Source organism: Cricetulus griseus (assembly GCF_003668045.3).
Source record: "Cricetulus griseus strain 17A/GY chromosome 1 unlocalized genomic scaffold, alternate assembly CriGri-PICRH-1.0 chr1_1, whole genome shotgun sequence".
Taxonomy (NCBI): Eukaryota; Metazoa; Chordata; class Mammalia; order Rodentia; family Cricetidae; genus Cricetulus; species Cricetulus griseus.
The window spans coordinates 131,183,866-131,204,672 of NW_023276807.1; the positions used below are offsets into that span (position 1 = coordinate 131,183,866).

Below are 20,807 nucleotides of genomic sequence, written 5' to 3' on the forward strand. Positions count from 1 at the left end.
AGGACACAAAATATCCTTGGGAACTAGAAAGGTGATACAGAAAAAGCTGCTTGTCACAAGGCCACCGCCCCTTCCTTAACCCAGATCAGGGTTAGTGAGGTGGCTTGTTTCTACATTATACATCTCTGAGCTGGAATTCATGGGGAATCAATTTCTGGAGCTTATAGAGGATGAACTGTTCCTCTACCTCCCAACATCAAGACGGGGGCCTCAGCTCCTCCCCTACCCACTCATCTATCCACCCACTGCCTTCCTTTACTGCCTGGTGTCCACCTGGCTGCTATAAGCCCCCCTACACTCTAGGACCAGGATATTTGGAGGGAGGAGGTGGAGGAGTGAAGACAAGAAAAGGGAAAGAAGTGGTAGTATGAGGTGGCTCTGGCCCTGCTCTGTTAGTATGGTTCAGCAAATCCTCTTTCTATCCCTTCTCCTACAGTGGAGAAGCAATAGGTCCAAACATCACCTCAGACACTTTGAAAGGTGGCCCATGGTGCTCCTGAAATGGCTGATAGGTCACCTGTCGTGACATGGTTACCTTTTGGAGATAGTCATGGTCTGAGGCCACAGAAAGGGAAGGGGAAGGACAACTTAACAATGTGGTTGACAGTAAAAAACATGAAACAGTGATGGTATGACCCGAAGACAATATAGTTTAACTGGATAACCTGATTCCGTTTTGCAGAATAATTTCCATAAACCCATCAGCATTCTACTCATTAGATATTTGTGGCTGTATCTATTCCTTAACTCTTTTTTTTTAAATTCTGAAACTACGGAGGACAACTATGCTGTTATAAGGAATAAACTATGCCCACAAGACATCTACAGAGTGTTCTAACCCAAGCTCACAGCTCCCACTTGCAGTGCTCACTTTTCCATCCCTTCTGTTCTTCTAAGGGAAACTGCCTCTTTAATCCGCTTTTGAGATGCTTTGGGATGCTTTGGGAGCTTTTTGTGCCTCTCTGGCGTGTACACAAGCGCGCGTGCGTGTGTGCTCAGCGCGCAGGGAGTGAAAAAGCGTGCAGTCTGGGCTCTGCGTCACTCCTGCACCTGGTCAGAGATGGGTTTAGTGGTGTTTAATCCGCCGAGGGCACTTCAGCCCGGGTGTTTCCCTGAGTCCTCGATTTTCCTGCTTGGAGTGCCAGCGTCCCATCCTGCTTTGGTGCCGGGTTTCCTCTCTCCTGCCACTCGACCCCAGTGCAGGAAGAAGGGTGATGCGGAGGAGGGCCGGTGGCTGGGTGGCCTGCGGGTGTGCTGCGCAATGATCACCCGGTCGGTTTCCGAGGAGTGCATGAAGAGGAGCTGGGTTCTTGCCGGAGTGCAAGCTCTAGTACCACCTGCTGAGAGCCTCTCCGGCCAAAACAGCCACAGGCAGAGCCACCTGCTATAAATAGGCCACCAAGAACACCGTGTGCGACCGCACATCCTGCCGCGAGGGCCACAATCACGCGTGGGCCCGCGTCCCCAGCACCAGGGTAATACCCCGGGCCAGGACTTCGCGCTGAGGCTGGATGGGGCGGCGATCCGTGCACCCTCCCCGAAGTCTCGTGGGGTGGCGCCTAGTGGCCCCTGGGCGGGCTGAGGATGGACCGCTGGGGAGCGAAGGGAGGGAGGCCGCGGAGGACCCGCACTGCAGCAGCTGTTGCTCGCCTGTGACTCGCCAGTCTGGGCCGAGCCGCCCGGCCAGAGTTGCACCGCGCGGAGAAGGGAGGGCACTGTGTACTGTTCTTGGCTCCTGGGGAACCCATTAAGGAGATCCCAGCTTCTGCCCCTCGTCCCCGCCTCCCCCGCGCTCGCCCAGCCGGAGAAGAGGAAACGCGAGCAGCGCGCAGACACCACCTCCTCGGGTGTTGTCGCCGCCGCCGCCGGCCACACCGCGGTGCCTGTTGCAGCAAGCCGCCGCGGGACCCGCCGTATCTTCAGCCCCCAGGAGAAGCAGCGCGAGACTGTGGAGAGGTCCCCTCGCCAGCTGCGTGGGGCGGCCAGAGCGCAGTTAGCTAAAGGCTATGGACGCCCGGCCCGCCCAGGCCATCTTCAGGGTGCCCGGGAGCACCTGCGCGCCCCAGCCCAGCCCCGCCACCTTCATGGTAGGTTCCACTTTGGGTCCCCAGGGTTTCGCGCAGCCCTCCACCTCCAGCAAGTCCCTACGGTCTCTTGCTGAGGAAAAGGCGCGTCCTGCCACCCAAGGACGTTGCTGCCGGGTCTCTAGAGGTGCTCCGTTGGGGGAGGGGGAAGAGAAAGGATTTTAGTACCACCTTTTTGTCCCCTGCTTGGAGGGAACCGAAACCTTGATGCTGTTTGTGACCAGAGTGCTCAGGCAGGCTTCTCCCCTGTTCCTATTCCTCGCATCTCCCGCCTCCCCCATCCTCCCGCCAAATATCACCAGGGCGAAAGTGCTTGTAAGACTACCGGCTTGGGAGGAGGGGGTCAGAGAGACCCCAAGGCATCTTTTAAAAGTTCAGGGTACTTTGTAGCGCTAACTTTGGCAGCTTCTCAGTGAAGGCAACATTTCTTTCTATGGGCACATCCTGTCCTGGTCATTTTGAAACCCGGCTTAATTGTTTTCTAGCAGCTTCCGGATTGCTATGGGAGTAAGACTCCTTCAAGTTTCACGCGTTGCTGTTTTCTTCTTTTCTGAAAGATGTGTCGTTTTGTTTGAAATCCACCCAGGTGTGACTTTCCCGGTTGTGATTTTTATTTTAAATGGCTTGTTCTCCGGAAGTTGCTTAAAAAGGCAAAGAAATTGAAAGTGATGGTTGTTCCTCTCAGCAAACAGTTCAGTCTTCAGCGCCCTGGTATTGATGGACAGGCGTTCACCTCACACGTCTCTCATTTTTCCTCTTAGGTGACAGAAAGAGTTCTTTTATTAGTAGAATCGGGCATTGAAAGGGAGTTTTTGAATGACCTGATTTAAGTGGGTCACGCCCAAGAAACTCAGCTATCTCTACAAGTCTAAGCTTCTAAACTTTTTGCATTGCGCTTACATCGATAAAGGAGTCCCCTTTAAGTCCCCTGGACATGAAGTGGGATTGCTGTGAGTTGGAGAATGGCCATACTTGGGCTTTGTTGTTTGTGGGGCTTGTTCAGAGTGGGAGGGGTCGGATGGGAGGTGGAAGGCAGCTGTACCAAGAGGTAGGAATGCACCTTGCAGCTACTTTTCTGTCTCACTACCGGGTGTTCTGTCCTGTGCTTGCCTTAGAGCTCTCTGAAGCAGGCGAATTCTTTTATCTTTCCTTAACATTCAGAAGGTTCTTCTTGTGCAGAACGTTTCTTCCTGAGGACTCTCTTAAGGAAGGGGCACGAAAAAGTGTTTAAGCTGGTGTTTTACAACTGTTAGAAATGGGATGCTGGGCCTCCCATATATGTCTGTTTTTATGTGTTTGTTCCTACCAAGTCATAGGAACCAACTCTCTAAGTTTATCTATAAGTAACCATTGGTAAACCATGAACTACTGAATGTAAGCACACCAGTGACTTAGAGGGTACCCCATAACATGCTGAATGTATTAACTGATGACCTAGAGACAATAAAGGGACCAGTTGTGGCTTGATGGACAGCTTAAAATCAGCAGAGAACCATTACATGGGATGCTTTGTTTTGTGGATTTCTTCAGTCATTTTCAAACCACTAGAAAAAGAGGGGAAAGCATTGGTGTAGCTATGACTTATTAATATGAAAAGAGAGCTTTGCAGTGGGCCTCCCTGCCACAGTCTACACCAGTCTGTCCCATGGAGAGCTCAAGGATTCCCTGTTCACCGTGGGGACATTTCTGGTCAGGTGGTATCATGTCAGTGTTTGCCTTCTAAGACCTACTTTGTCACAGTCATCTGAGGAAATCTGGGAGGAGATGGGTGGCTGAAAGAACACTGACCATTTCCCTTCACTATCTAGCCTTTGTTATAACCTGGACCTACATCCCCAAAGATAGCCAGGACCAAGAAAGCTGTAGCCGTAGTACAGAGCCAGGTGTTGGTAGGAGCTATGTTGTGGCTCACTGTTTTCTAGGATGTGCCCCTAGAGCAGGTCTACCTGCTCCCCATCTCCCAACAGCTATTTGATAGAATAAGGGGTAACAAAGACCACAAGCTGCTTGAGAGGCTACTATTTTAAACATGCTGTTCTATTGCTCCAAATGCTAGCTCCCAAAGTACATCCAACCCAGCCTTTCTCTGGAGGTCCCAGGCTCCACAGTGTCTCCAGTCACAAGAAAACGTAAAACATGTGTATGTTCCTGTGAGGACTGGTATCTGTGGCTGGCACAGTTACTTTGCCTTGCCCTTTCTGTGTCTGCTTTACTGCCCTTCTCAAGTTTAACGACCCAGGTAATCCCAGGGCTTGATTTGCCTCCCAGCCCTGTTCTGTTCTTGGACATTAAACTTGGAGAAGCAGAATCTGTTTATTAAAATGACCGAATGGCGCAGCAACCCGGGTGTGCAGAATTCCCATTCCAGGGGTGAGGAAGTGGACTCTGTCTTCAGTCAGAGCTGCACCCATGCTAGCTGCTTTTCTGTCTTTGCCCATTCCTTCCCTTGCTTCCTTTTCAACCTTATTGAAATATTTTAGTGAAAACATTTTAAAAGAAGATTCCTCACAAAAGACATGATGGTTTCCATGGTCAAGAGTTTTGACATTTTTAAGTCAAAAATTCAATTTGATTGGTTCATAGATCTAAGAACAATGGATCTCTTCCCAGACTGCAAATATTTAGGAAAGTTTTGGATTGTATGAAGTAATCTTAATGCGTAGGCTTTAATGAGACCAAGAAGGGTGTAGAAAATATGTCTTCATACTAACAAATACATTTAATTCTGTGTTCGATGTTACCATCAAGGTCAGTTCTCTCTTACAGGATAATACCTACTGGGTGTGATGGTATATGCTCAGAATCCCTAGCACTCTGGGAGGAAGAGGCAGTAGGATCAAAGTGTCCAGGCCAACTTTGGCTACATAATCAGTTGGTGGCCTTCCTGTGTTAGAGGCTACTCTGTCTCCAAACCCCAAACCAAACAAACAACTCCCACCAGAAGATAAGAAACTCATTTAACTTTAGCAAATCATTATTCGTTGCTTAACAGGGTGGTACACCACATATAACTCCAACTACTATAAAAGCTGAGGCAGGAGGATGGAGAATTGGAAGCCAGCCTAATTAATTAAATAATATTCTGTCTTAAAATGAAAAGAAAAGGGGGCTGGGACTATGCTCAGTGTTGGAGTGTTTGCCTAGTGTGGATGAGGCCCTGGGTTCAATTCTGAGTACAAAAAAAACCCCCATAATAATAAAACAAATATATATAATGGATGAATTTATACTTCCAAAATAAGAGAATACCTAAGGGCTTGTCAGAATTTATGGACTCTACATGTGTAGAGTGCTTAAAACACACCTGGTACCTAATTAAAATGACTGCTATTATTATGCTTATTTATTTTGCATTTTAACTCTAACATTAATTTTGAATTTCAAAATCTCTGGAAGATTTAGATAGAACAACTGAGCCACCTCAATGAAAAGATGTTTGAGGAGTAGTGATACTGTTAGAGTGAGAAGTTTTTGCATAAGACAGGTCCAGATTCAAATCTTGCTTTCACCATTTATTAGTGAGAGAAGACATCTGTGAAGTGGAAGGATAAAGTAGACCCTTCCCAACTGTGGTAATGCAGAAGGCCTCTGCATCAAGTCCAAGAAGAGGAGAACCCAAGAGCCAAATGATACAGGTTCAAATCCTATACTTAGCCATTTGACCTTTGCCCTCACTGGAGTGGAGGGAACTGACGTTTCTTCTCTCTCACATGTGTAGGGCTGTTGTGAGTTAAGTCAGTTAATAGATACACAGCACTGTTTGTGCTGCCTGTTGTTACTACTCAAAACAGACACATGGGAGGGAAGGTTATTCACACACACACACACACACACACACACACACACACACACACACACACACACACACTGTGTGCCAGAGTCACCTAGGACTCCCATCCTCCAGCCCTGTATCCTGTGTAACAAAATATGAGTATACAAGAAGTGGCAGTGAGGGGCTGGAGAGAATGGCTCAGGGGTTAAGAGCACTGACTTCCAATGCTCTTCCAGAGGTCCTGAGTTCAATTCCCAGCAACCACATGGTGGCTCACAACCATCTATAATGAGATCTGGTGCCCTCTTCTGGCCTGCATGCATACATGAAGGTGGAACATTGTATACATTAAAAAAAAAAAAAAAAAGTGGCAATGAAATGCTACAGGACTGGCTTGAATTTGCTCTGACTTATATAAGAAGCCATTCCAAAGTGTCAAATTAGTGAGGCAAACCCCAGCACTGAACATCCAAGATGATGAAAAGGCTGAGACCACTGGCTCTTGGAACTCCATGTCTACTGCTGCAAAGGACGTTTACTTGATTACCGCCCTGGCTGGAGTATAAAGAAGTGACAAGCTGTGGTTTTGGGCAGTAGTTGTACATGATACAATGTGGAGGATAGCATCACAAGGCAGAGGGATGTGTGAGAGTTAGAGGTCACAGGTGAAGAGGGCAAGTAGGAAAGAGGGAAGGGACCAGCGCCTTTGTAATAACTCCCTTTTGTGAGAACTAATGTATTCATGAAGAAATAACCCACCATAGCTCATAGAGTATTGCTCTCTTCACAAAGGCAGCCATGATTCAATCCAGCTACTATGACCTACCTCTTAAAGGTCCATCACCTTTTAATACTGTCACATTAGGTACCAGGCTTCTAGAATATGACCCTAGAGCACCCACTCAAACCTTATCAAGCCCTAGTGCCCTTCTGCCAGCATTTGAGCAGGTGAGAGCTGAAACTGCCTAAGCTAGCTATGGGAAAATTTTATTCCACCCTCTGTGGTTTCCTGGGATGGGGTGCTATGGAGCTAGGAAGGGAGAGGGTTCCCCCTACACAGCTTATGAACCTCTACCCTGGCTTCTCTTGTTCTTAGCCTTCATGCACGCACTCCCCCCACATTTTTGTTCTTAAATCAAGAAGGAAGCAGCTTTGTATCCTCACACAATGTGGGGGACATTTGGTATTCTGCATTATGGAAATTGCATTCACCAGATTTTAGAAACAGAAGAAATTTGGGAGATGATCTTATTTTATTCTCCTATAAAAATCAACTTCAGATTTGGAGAAGTTAAGTCACTTGTTTTTTCAGTTTCACACTTGAAAGTGTCCTCCTGGGGAAATTGAGGATGGGAGTCAGGGACTTGGACTGTCCCAAATCTGTCACTAAATTTAGACAAGCCACTTCTCCAGAACCTAGTCACTTCATTTCATATATGAAGGAAATTCCTAAATGGCTTAAAAGGACCTGGCTCCTTTTAAAGTTTTATGATCCTAAGTATGCTTCCAGGGTTACCAGGTTTCATTAACAAGATTATTGAGAGGGTTCTTGTGTCTGGGTAGCTGCTGTGTTTAAAGGTCATTCTAGAGGGTCAGGCTTGTTATATGTGACTTTACTAACAAGAGCCTAAGCAGAACCCCACTGGAATAACAGGTCAGGATTTTTACTGCTTGGGTACAAGACAGAAGACACCTCAAAGTAGGTGGTTCTCATTGGAGTTTAAAATGCAAAAGGGTCTCTCCTGAATATATTGTGACTTGGGAATACCTCTGAAACAATGCAATAATTTGCTAATATTATGGAATATTTTGTTTATTTCATGACACTTTTGACTGAAAAGTAATATGATTATTTACCTAGTCTCACTTATCCTGAATCTCATTATGTTAGTTACTTTTCTTGTTGCTTTGACAAAATACCAAGCAGAAAACAAGTGAAGGGCCAGCCAGTGCTGCTGGGATGGAGGGGAGGAGAGGGGCCAGCCTGTGCTGCTGGAAGTGTGAGACTGCTAACATTTTGGCAGATCAGGAAGAAGAGAGCGTGGGCTGAAACCACAAGTGGATCTAGCCTTAGTGGCCTGTCCACAGAAGCCAGCCCACTTCTTCTGCTAGCTAGGCCACATATCCCAAAGGTCATACAACCTCCGAAAACAGCAGCAGCCGCAGGGAACCACGTGATCAGAACCGGAGACTGAGTGTCAATTCATATCAAAGCCCTAACAGTCATATTAGAATAATCTGAATTACTCAGAAATAATTATGTCTAATGTCGAGCTTCAGTTTGACGCTTTCTCTAAGCAGTATAAGGTCTGACTGATTTTACAGATACTCTAGAATGCTCCACAGCTGCTTGAAAAGTGAAGCACTTGAAGCATTCAAATACTTTTGCCAATAAAATGGCAGAAGTAATTATTAGATGACTGATTGTTCCCCAAATGATTGAAATGACAAGAAAGCAGAGAGCAGTTTTTGTCATACTTGTTGCCTCCTGATTTATAAGTGCACTACCTAAAATAATTGATAGATCTCAGGTCTGTCCTTTGTGCTAATTCTGGAGTTTCGTTAAACATGTCTTGGGATTAGCAGCTGTCAACAGCTAAAACTTAAAGCAGGTTCAGTTACAGGACTGGACGTCAAGCCAGACTTTTAATGCCACCTTCATCTATAAAGGGGGAAGGAATATTATTTATTGGACTACATGAACTTTAAGGCTTTCTGTTACCATGAATGGCTGTACACTAGAGGAAGAAGGAGATGCCCACTTTCATAAAATAAATTCTGGAACTAAATAGTGTATTGCCTGGGAGGGGGTGTGGCTGGAGAGATGGCTCAGAGGTTAAGAGCACTGGCTGCTTTTCTAGAGGTCCTGAGTTCAATTCCCAGCAACAATATGGTGGCTCACAACCATCTATAATGAGATCTGGTGCCTTCTTCAGGAGTGCAGGCACACATTTGGTAGAACACTGTATACATAATAAATAAATCTTAAAAAGAAATAATGTATTGCTTTATTGTTGAATATTTCAATATTTAAGATGAAAAGGAAGGCCAGTCACGGTGGTACATGCCCTTTAATCCTAGCACTTGGGAGATAGATGCAGGCTGATTTCTGTGAGTTCAAGGTCTTCGTGGCTACACAGAGAAAACTTGTCTCAAAAAAACAATAAATACAATGGTGGATAGGTAGCCTGAACTGGCCATCTCTTGTAAGTAATCAGATTGTTAACTACCCCAGTAGTCATCAGAGAACCTTCATGTAGTGACTAATGGAAACAGATGACCCAAAGCCAAGCACTGGGCTGAGCTTGGGAAACCCTGTTGAAGAGAGGGAGGAAGAATTATTCGAGCCAGATGGCCAAGGTCATCACAAGGTAACCCACAGAAACAACTAACCTGGGTTCATAGGATCTCACAGACTCTGGAGCTCCATGGGAGCTAGGGAGCCTACATGAGACAGACCTAGGCCCTCTACATCAGTGTGACAGTTGTGTAGTTTGAACTACTTGTGGGACTCTTAGTGGTGGGCATAGGGCTTGTCCCTAATGCTTGGCTGGGTTCCTCATGGGTTACCTTGCCCAGCCTTAATGTAAGGGGAGGAGTTTAGTCCTACCTCAACTTGATATGCCAAGCTTTGATGACACCCATGGGAGTTCTGCCCCTTTCTAAACAGAAACAGAGAAGTGGATTGGGGGAGATGAGGAGGGAGGTGGGGGAGGGAATGAGAGGAGAGGAGGGAGGGGTAACTGCTGTCAGGATATAAAACAAATGAATAAGTTGAATTAATAAAAACCAATAAACAAATGAAATAAAATAAATCAACATAAAACATAGCCCTGGGGCTTGAGAGGTATCTCAGTTAAGAGGGCTTACTGCTCTTTAAGAAGAAAGAGTTCAGTTTCCAGCATCCACATTGAGTGGGTCACAACTACCTGTAACTCCAGCTATAAAGAGATCGGATACCTCTGGCCTCCTAGGGTCCATGCATTCATGTGCACATACCCACACACATACACATAGTTAAGATAATAAAGACAAATCTTAAAAATAGTTCTAATCTATGCTCAAATTATAAAACTTTACTTTTAGAATACACACACACACACACACACACACACACACACACACACACACACGTGTGCGCGCACGCGCGCGCACGGAAAACAGAATAAAGAACAGACTCCATTTCTATCTTTAAAAAGGTTTAAAATTCAACTAGTGATTTTTCTAACCCCAAACCTTAATAGTTTATGAAGCTTGTAATCTGTTGAAGGACGCCTATTCAGACTCTTATTTTTGTTTGTTTTGTTTTTTGTTTTTTTGAGACAGGGTTTCTCTGTATTGCTTTGGAGCCTATCCTGGCACTTGCTCTGTAGACCAGGCTGGCCTCGACCTCACAGAGATCTGCCTGCCTCCACCTCCCAAGTGCTGGGATTAAAGGCATGCGCCACCAACACTCGGCTTATTCGGACTCTTAAAATAAATGTGACCATGGGGCTCAGTGCAGTAATGGAAAAGGCATGTTGCCAGTGGCTCTGACTTCCTTAGGAAGAGGCCATGGTTGCTCCAGCAGTGATGTCAATATTTAGGCTGGACTTGAGGGATGAGAGTGGGGATGACTGAGAGATGATTCTTCTCTCGGGGGTCTCTGTTTCTACACATCTCATGAGCAGGGTCACCAGATGCCTTTATTCTGAGCTACACTTCCCATCATGTTTCTGCTGTAAACATTTATGGTAAATTGAAATAGTTACTTCCACTGGTGCCAGATGGATATATTCCTTCCTATAATGCAGCCAGCTTCCCTAAGCCTCGTTTCTTCTATTCTAATGCACGGTGACAGGTGGTATCCTGCCCATGGAAGGTGGGAAACTGGCATCAACGCTAGCTCTCGTCATTACTGTTGGTCTTTTACCTGCCATGCAGGAATCTAGTTTCTTCTCTCAGCAGTTTAACCGTGAAGACCAACTTGCCAGCTTCAAGTAAGGAAAACAATCTGACCTCTTACAGTCAGTGATCAGTATGATGTTCGAAAGAGGGACATGGGACAGCATACGATGTGGCACCAGGCCATGAGAAACCACATCTTGTCTGGGGACTGTGACTGGTTCTCTATCTTAAAAGCCACAAAGTGTTGTGGAAGAGGACATTATGGGGCTTATAGGCCTGAGGAGTCCAAGAGAATGTTCAGTATAGAGTTCATGGTGTGTGATGACTGATAGCAGAAGAGGTCTCTAGGGGACAGATAAGTCAGATATATTTATATGGTAGAGTCAGGGATGATGGGAGGAGGCAGGAATCCCGGTGACTTGGCCAGTGCTGTCCTATGTATCCAGGCGGCTGCCAGAAGGTCCATGAGGTAAAAGTGTGATCTTTGGGAAGTCACTACTGAGAGAATGGAACCTTTAAGAGGTAGGCCTGTAGGAAGTCTTCAAGTTATTTAAGACTGTGCCTTTGAAGGAGATGTTGGGACCCCAGGCCCTTCCTCATCCTCTCTTTTGTTCGTGTGAATTAAGTGGTATAGCTGTGCCACACCTTCCTGCCACAGTGTCTTTTCTCACCAAAAAGTGACAATACAACCCATCACAGTCTGGAGGAGTGCAGTCATAAGCTAAAGCAAACAGTTTCTCTTTCTAAGTTGATTGCCTCAGGTGTTTGCTCTAGGAATGGAGAGCAGTGAATGACATAAAATGAACAGTGGTGCTGTTTGCTGGGATGCAGGAGGAGAAGTTCTGGGCGGAGGAGCTTATCAGCTGAGACAATATAGAAATATGAATGGCTCATCTGGAGCTCAGAAAGGAGATTGTCTGGGAGAAAAATACTTGGGAATTAACAGAGTGTATGTGATCAGCTCATTTTGAGGGGTATGAAGAGGATGGGCTTCAGGGCAAACTCTTCCATGTCACCTTGTAATGAGCTGTTCAAGGACTTTGGTCTCCTGATTCATAAGAGTCACCTTTAGATAACACATGTGGAGTGTGTCATGTTTGTTGGCCCCCAAAGATACTGTTGTCCAAAGAAAAAGCAGGTGGAAAAAGGGAAGGGAATGGGGGACAAACAGAAGTTGAGGGGCCTTCAAATAACCTGAAAACAAGCCCCTGCAGGTAAGACAGGAGCCAGAAGAGTCTCAAGAAGGGATCTGAACAAAGTCTGGGGAGATGGGACATGAAAGTGTGAGGTAAGCCATGAAAGCGTGAGGACTAGAGTTACAGTCACCAGAGCTCTCAGACATGCTGGCTGGGAGTGGCAGTCGGTAATTACAGCCTGGGAAGGCAGATATGGGATCCTCAGAGCAAGCTGGCTATGGAAACTATACTAGGAAGCTCTGGATTTGATTGAGAGACCCTGCCTAAAAGTAGCACAATTGGTCTTAATAATAAAAGCCCAGAGTCAGATATTAGGGGATGAAAGCTGAAAGATCAGAGAAGCTGAGCAGCCAGCCGCTAGAGTTCTTATTCCTATGAAATCCTCAGACTGAAAAGAGACCGAGCTCCTGTCTCCTCCCACCTTATAGTCCTCTCTCTGCCCAGGCATCTCACTTCCTGTCTGTGTGTATAGACCTCCAGACCTCTATGGTTAACTAGCGGCTAGCTGCGCCCTCTGATCTTCTGTAACTGGAGTTACAGGTGGCTGTGAACCAACATGTGGGTGCTGGGAACTGAGCCCAGGTCCTCTGCACGACCAACAGGTCTTAACCTGCGAGCCATCCCTCCAGTCCCTCCCCTGCCCTGTTTTTTTTTTTTTTTTTCTTTCTCACTATGTGCTCTAACAGATTCCCAGTAGGGTCTTCGGGTTCCACAATGAATGTGACAGTTACACCATTTCTAGGTTTTATGTGTAATAAAATTTCAGGAAATCTCATTCTAGGTAGAGTTTATTTGAACAAATATCAATTCCTTCTTACATTTAAGTATCAGACTGTTAAATTCTGGGGTAATAACTCTGCAAGTGGCTATTGCTGTGACTTGATTAAATTCTGTTTCTCTCCCCCAGGATTCTGCCTTCAGAAGCATGTGAAATAGATTACTCCATTTAAACCAGGAAAATAGTAGCACGATTTCCTGGCTCTCCAGACCTTTCCCAGAATGGATGCAATCACGTTCACAGCGAGGAAGCATCCACTTCCTAATGAGCTCTCGGTAGACTTTGGTTTGCAGCTGGTGGGCGCCTTACCTGTGCATTCTCTCACCACTATGCCCATGCTGCCATGGGTGGTGGCCGAAGTACGAAGACTCAGCGGCCAGGGCTCCAAAAAGGAGCCTGGGATCAAGCAAGTCCGGCTTTGGGTTTCACCCTCTGGACTGAGATGTGAACCTGACCTGAGGAAAAGTCAACAATGGGACCCGCTGATCTGTTCCAGCATCTTTGAGTGCAAGCCTCAGCGTGTTCACAAACTGATTCACAACAGTCACGACCCCAGTTACTTTGCTTGTCTCATTAAGGAGGATGCTGCCAACAGGCAGAGCCTCTGCTATGTGTTTAAAGCAGACGATCAAACTAAAGTAAGTTGAGGTGGGGATCAAAAAATAAGGCATGGGTGGCAGCAGAGTTTTATGATGCCAGGGTCGGGATGCTTATTTTGAGTATGCTGGGAGTAACGAAAAACACTGCTGTTACACATAGTTCAACAGAATTTGGAATTTATGGGGAGTTTATAGTGTTTGTTGAAGGATATTTATAATACATATTTATAATGTAAGCTTCGGGGTTCAAAAATTCAACAGAAAAAACTGCCTAGAATTATAAGCAAGAGCTGAGTTGTCAGACTCATGTTGTTTATGGCATTGGTTTGGAAGTTCCAGTGCCTCTTGAGTCGCAGTGTGCGCATGAGCCAGGGGTGATGGGTTAAAGAAGAAATCATGGCTCAGTGCTTGGTGGTCCCCAAGACTACATTCTTGTAAGTGACTAGTGAAGGCCAGGCTACTCTATTGCAAACTTCATTTTGAGTAGCAAAGTTCTAAGTCACATTCTTTAATCCCATTAAGAAAAATACAGTTATTTATCAAATGCATGAAATACTTTTTAGCCAGTTTCCCAAGACAGAGATCATATTTACTCATACAAAGGTCATTGGTTGATGAGAACAGAGTCTAAGTTTTGACTCTATCAGGGTTCTTTTGTGTCTTTTTCCTTTTGCTAATTTCTGCTCAGATCTGATCACCCTGGTATTATGGTGTGTCTGGGAGGAATGTAGAGGTGCGGCCAAAGCTCTGCTATTTCCTGGCCTATTTCTGTTTGATTGCTACCAGCATTCTTCGTAGTTCTTTTCGGGACTTACTTCAAGTTGCCTGTCCATTTCATGAATATCAGTGCACATAAAATGAAAATATAATCTACCTTCTCAGTTGGACCCATGGGAGGAAATGTAGTTTAGTATAGTGCATAAGAAGCAGTGATGGGCCCCTTAGCTAACCCCACCAGTGGCCTGATGGTCTGCTGTCTCGGGTGTTAGACACAAGCATTCTCCTGTGACTGGAGCTGGAGGCCACTTGTACGGAATGAGGATGCCAAAGTTCCTGTGGAAATGACAGAAAAGTCTATGGTTTTCATGCTTTCCTTTCTCCCCTTTCTTTTATTATTTTGTTTATTTATTTAGTTTCCAGACAGGGTTTCTCTATGTATTCCTGGCTGTCCTGGAATTCATTCTGTCTGTAGACCAGACTGGCCTCGAACTTGGAGATCTGCCTGCCTCTGCCTCCTGAGTGCTGGGATTAAAAGCGTGCATCACCACTGCCCAGCTCCTTATTTTAATGGCAGGTTTTACAGAGCTCAGGGCTGATCTCAAATACAAACCCTCTATATAGTCCAGGTTGATCTTAAACTGCTAATCTTCCTGCTTGCTCCTTCCATGTCCTGGGGTTAGAGGAGTGTTCCCCCATGACCAGCTCTGTGTTCATAATTCCAAGTTTAAAATGTGAATAGACATGCCAACATTCTCTATTGCTTCCTACTATGTTCTTTTACATACTCTCCAGGGTGTAAGAATATCATTTGGAAATTAATGTTTTATTAATTGGCCCTCTATAGCCACAGGTTCCATGTCAGTGGATTTAGCTAATAGCAGATAGAAAATATTTGCAAAAAAACATCAAATTTATGCTGAACACTTCTCTTGTCCTTAGTATAACAATTCACAGAGCACTGACATTATGTCAGGCATTATGAGCGATGCAGAGATTATTTGAAGGATATAGGAGGTTGTTCGGAGGTTATTTGCAAACTGACATTTTGTACAAGAGACTAGAGCATCTGCGAGTTCTGGTTTCTGTGGGATCCTGCAACAACTCCCCTGAAGATGTCAAGGGACAGCAGTGGATTTGTGAACACTCACTTTTGTTTGTTCCTTTAACTCACTGACTCAGTGGTTGCCACTCTAGCTGGTGTCTCAGAAGTCATTAGCAGAAGCAAGGAGGAAGGTAGATGTCTTGACAGCACTGCATGTCAAGAGCATGGTGAAAAGGCAGAAGGAAGTTGAAGTCTAACACATGCCCTGAATGGAGAGAAAAGCTTTTTGTTTGTTTGTTTGTTTTTGTTTTTTTTTTTTTTGTAAAGCTGATGTGTGAAGCTAAAAGCTACCATCCTACTCAAATGTCACAGTGCTATGACTCATGTAGTGGTAATTACGCCTGCATCTCAGATACATTCCACAGATTTGCACTTGAAAGTTCAGAGAGACCAATTTCTGGATTCAAATCCTGTCTCTGTTACACGTAAACTAGTGACTTCAAGTAACTGAGTGTGCTTGCTCATCTGTAAAATAGGAGTGATTATGGTAATTGTTTCATGCAGTTGCTGGGAGGTTTAAATGAGATAGAATGGGACCCAAAACTGAGAATGCTGGCTTGAGGTTATAAGCAGTTGCCAACAGGCATAAATGCCTGGCTTCCATCTTTAGCACTGCCAATGAAAGACAGAAAATACCCATAGTAATAAGCATTTATGGGCATGAAAAGTATTCAAGAGAGCTTTAAGATTTTATCTATCTATCTATCTATCTATCTATCTATCTATCTATTTATCTATCTATCTATTTATTTTGTGTGCACTGGGGAGGTGTAAATGCCATGGGGTATGTGTGGAGGTTTGAGGAAAACTGAGTTGTAGCCTTTCTTTTTTACCTTGTGGTCCTGGGGACCACACTCAGGTCATGTCATCAGGCTTGACAGCAGGCACCTTTACCCACTGAGCCATGTCACTGGCCTCTGTACTCAAGAAGGTTTAATGGAAGCAGATTAAGTAGTAATATCATTCCAAGAGTTTGGTGAAAAGAGAGTAGGTATGCGGAGGTGTGTGTCTTCAGCTCTCAGGTGACACTCTTGCCATCCTTGACCAACATTTTAGTAACTCAACTCCTACATAACTCTATGAATAAACCTAAGGGTACCTGTTACTTGGGAAGATCCCAGATAAAGAGGAGATGGTTAGACAGCCATCTTTCCTGAAGGATTTTGCACAGAACATTGTGCAGCGCCTCACAGTTTTGACTCTTCCCTAGGGTCTTCCCCAGCCATCTGTGAACAAGCTCTGGTCAGTCATTTGGACACCTGACAGAAGCAAGAGATTTACAGCAAAATTCTGTACCTGAGGCTTTCAGTCTTGCTCCAAGCAGAGAAGTAGTCTTACTCTCTATTCTAAAAAAGCCATCTTTGAAATATAATTCTTAAGATCTTTTTGGTGTTTGCACAGTTTTTGCCAACATGAATTGTCATTAGAGTACAAATTGCTGCTATTCTGCTCATTTTATTTTGAGAGGGTTGTTTGCAACATAGCATTTGGTTCTTGTCAGAAATAGAATAGTAAATGACAGTGGCCCTGATTTTAACTGACATATCTATTATGCTCCTGAGACACCTTGGCAAGCAAGATGTATCCAAACAGGATTATCTGTTGTAGGAGTGTGCAAACCTGCACTGACATTTCTCCTGACTGATTTGTAACATTTGCTCAGTGACAGAATTCTCCAGGTTAAGGCTTCTTCTGAGCCGATGAGGTCAGCCCTGGTTGTGCTTACCAAAGCAAACATGCCTTCGATGCCATGGCCATAGGGATAGGGCTCCTGTTTGGGATGAGGTCCTTTCATCAGTGTCTGAGTTTGTTTGCTGCAGAATATACAAGGAGTCTAGGCAGGGAGGGCTAATTTTCCATGTCCACTGTGATATGGCCCTTCCCTTGGGTGTTCCACAGAACATTCTGGAGTCACTTTACAGAGAAAAGTTTCCATAACCAAACACATTAGGTTAGCATCTGAAATGTTTTTGCCTGAGTTTCAATGTTCTCCTTTAAAAAATTATCAAGTGTGTCAGTTGTGGTGGCGCTCACCTTTAATCCCACACTTGGGAGGCAGAGGCAGGTGGATCTCTCTGAGTCTACAGAGTGAGCTCCTGGCCAGCCAGGGCTATCTAGGAAGATCCTATCTTAACAAAACAAAATGAATGTTACCAAGTATCCTATCAACCCTTACCCTATTAGAAACTAAAACTGAGATATTGTAAAGATGCTGACTTTAAAATTTATTTAAATATAAAAGCAATGAACTCCTTACGCGTTAATATAAGGAACATTTTCATGGATTGTAACTATATTTTCCAAAAAGTGTTTAGCAGTAATAGTGGCCTAGTTTGATTTTTTTCAGATCTCTGCAATATCTGGTTTGATAGAAGTAGGTGGGTCCCTCATTGCTGCCTCTCCATCTATTCTTTTGTGGTATGTCATTTTCACTGAGTATCTGAAGAAAGCTTGGCTTCAGACAGGTAGATAATGAAAAAATAGAGAAGCAGTGGTGACTTTTATTTAATACTCAGCAAATTCTGCTTTCTTAAGGTTTGGCTGCAGTGAGCATCTGAGTCTACACAAGGCACTTGTGCACATCTTCGTATTAAAACTCAGTTTTTTCCCCCTGTGCTTTACTGAATACTTAAAGCCTGATTCTGTTTCACCAAGTACTGGTTACTTGGAAATTATTGTCTCTTTCAGTAACATAGTGTATACAAGTATGTCTCTGTGTGAATATAAGCAGGTGTCCATGGAGGCCAGAAGAGAGGATTAGATCTCCTGGAGCTGGAGTTACAGACAGGTGTGAGCCACCCGATGTGGGTGTTGGAAACCAAATTCAGGTCCTCTGGAAGAGCTCCAAGTGCTCTTCACCTCTGAGCATCTCTCCAGACTCTAGATATATTTTTGTTATTTCTATTCAGATGTATCTGTGTGCCTGTATGCGTGAACACCACATGTATGTGGATGCCACAGAAGCCAGGAGAGGGCATCAGGTCCCTCAGAGCTGGAGTTACAGGTGATTGTGAGACCCTCATGGGTGCAGGGAACTGAACTCGGAAGAACAGTAAGTGCTCTTAGCCACTGAGTGGTCTCTCTAGCACTACAACAGGTGTGGGTTTTTTTTTGTCTTGTTTTGTTTTGTTTTTTGTTTTTCCTAAGTGCCAAATGTTTTTACTTGTTCTTTACCACATTGGAACACAGTTCTTCAAATATCATTTATGGCCCTGTTTTGGTCTTCTGGATTTGTTGTCCATTCTGTGCACAGCATGGGTGTTTAATAACTGTGAGGGGACAGGTGTGTCCCATCCTTGCCTTCCCTTGCCAGGAAGCTCTTGTCGTTGCAGCCTCATACCACCTTTTCCCAAAGAGGATGTATTCCTTTTCTGTTGTCAAATGAGATGCTAAATTTGGGGGGCTGATGTGAGGAAAAGAGAGCAAGGGTTGGGGTGAGGAGAGGGTCAGTAGAGTGAAGCTGGGGTAACTGTGGGGGAGATGCATGTCCAGAAGTTTGCTTGCAGAAGATAACTCGATTAAATGATGCTGGAGAAGATGTATTTGTTACTTCTTATAATATGTGAGAAAAAAAATGTTCCTTTTCTATGGCAGCTGAGCTGCAGTTCTTTTAAAATTTCTTATTTGTTACTTTCTGTAATTGTAATTACTGTAAATGTATTGCTTTCTGTGTACAGTGTGTACAGGTGTGTGTAGGGCAATCTTATGAGGTTGGTTCTCTCCACCTTCATAAGGGTTCTAGGGATTGAACTCGGGTTGTCGGGCTTGCTTTGCCAGCATATTTACCCACTGGACCATCTTTCTGGCCCATAAACCACACTGCTTGGAGGTGACACAAATCTCAAAGTAAACTGTGTAGGCTCCCTTACAGCGTTAAGTTTCTATAATCATTCATAAACTTAAAAGCAAAAAGTGTTTCTTTTTGAAATTTCTAGCAAAGACAAAAAACAAAAAACTGTATCCTTGTTTGAGACTCTGTAAGCCCATCATGTTTCTCAGAAGCCCAGTGGGACTGAGAGCATCCACCCCTCCACCCGCAACACTCACCCCAACTGGGTTACCTTGCATAACATGAGAGGGTGACCAGAAACTGGTTTTGGCAGGTACCCTGAATGATACTTCAGTTATCAGTTTTCTCATTGTTATTACTTTGGTTCATGGATTAAGCAAGGATAGAGTCCATCATGGTAGGGAAGGCATGGCGGTGGGAGTGTGTGGCAACTGGTCTTGTTGAGTCCACAGTCAGAGAGCAGAGAGAGAGGAATGTTAGTGTCCTCCAGGTAGCTCCTGTGTATTCAGTCTGGGATCCTAGTCCATGGGTTGGTACTGCCCACAATCAGGGAGGGGCTTTCTTCCTCAGTTAAACTGCAAACTCCCATAGATATTTTCGTAGATAACTGGTGACATGTTTCTTCGGAGATTCTAAATGCAGATAAACCAACAATGAAGCTTAACTATCACCACCACCTCCACACACACATATTAAAGCCAGGGTTGTTTTAGCTGCTGAGTGACTTAATTATAAACATTTAAAGTTGTTTACTTTTGCTGTTAACTTTGTTTGGTTTACCGTTTACTGAGGATCAACTTGTGTTCAAATCCTACCATCTGGGCCAGGTGTGGTAGTACACACCTTTGTCAGATCTCTATGAGTTGGAGGCCAGCCTGGCCTATATATACCAAGTTCCACGTCAGACAGGCATATATAGTGAGACCCTGTCTCAAAACTAACCATCAAATTCGCCATCTGCTTGGTGTTTTAAGGTAGCAATGTATTAACCACACCCTGATTTTCAGGACTTTCAGTAGATCCTGGCCACCAATGGACCTCTTTGTTCTGTTAGCCACCTCATTACTGTCTTTGCCAGGGTGATGATGGGGAATGGCCACACTGAGCATTGTGTCCCCAAGTCCGATGATTCTGAGGGACATGGTATAGGCTTTCAGATATTCTTAGCTATGCTTCCTACTGTAGTGGTTGTAACTATGCCGGAATTTCATCTGTTGGTCTGTTTTTTGCTATTCAGGAAAGAGTTCTGAGAAGGTTTGGGTAAGTGTGTTCTGAAGACTTTCTATCCACACCAACGCTTTCTCTGAAATGTCCTTTGGGGTAGCTTGGCAGCTATGGCTTACTGTGCAATTACAGGGAACAAGCATAGTGTCCGAGTCAGCTGAAAATTAGTTGACTGTCAGGCAGACAGAAGTTGGCTGCCAGGTGCAAGGGTTGGCAAGGATCCTCCTCATCTATAAAAAGAATGTCCCAGACTTGATGAACTCTGAAGTATTTGTTGGAAGGCTTCTGTCCATGACACTGGATTGATTACATAATTTATTTTTGACTTTGAAAAATGAGTCTGAGGGCTTTAGAAGTAGTTGCTTTAGGAGACATGCTTGGACATTTTTTTTTGAAGTCCTTTTCTTTCTCTTTCAGCACGTGCCTTGCATTTTTAGCCAAAGGCTTTGAGTTTGATAATTGTTTATGAAAATAAATCTATTCCTAAGATTAGATTTTACAAGGATGTTGAACCTAAAGTTAACTTGTATTGTAGAAGGATTTATTTATAGTTTAGATCGTTCCTCACCAGTACAGCAACCATGTGGCTACTGAGCCATGTGGCTGTTCTGGAATGAGATGCCAGTCAGTGGAAGTACAGTGGATACTGAGGCAC

The 20,807-nt window shown here is 44.5% G+C and overlaps 1 protein-coding gene across 4 annotated transcripts in view; it reads left to right on the forward strand.

The window, feature by feature from the left end:
* The first annotated feature begins 1,746 nt into the window (after positions 1–1,746).
* The window catches only part of LOC100755731 (TBC1 domain family member 1), a 201,607-nt gene continuing 182,546 nt past the window's right edge, over positions 1,747–20,807 (forward strand). For 2 of the 4 annotated variants that reach the window (XM_027390722.2, XM_035452227.1), the window contains exons 1-2: positions 1,747–2,087; positions 12,847–13,355. In XM_027390722.2, the coding sequence (XP_027246523.1) occupies positions 12,939–13,355 (417 nt within the window). In that variant the 5' untranslated portion in view covers positions 1,747–2,087; positions 12,847–12,938. Of the gene's footprint in view, positions 2,088–12,846; positions 13,356–20,807 lie in introns of those variants that run through there. The other 2 variants (XM_027390723.1, XM_027390724.1) reach the window with 1 other exon arrangement.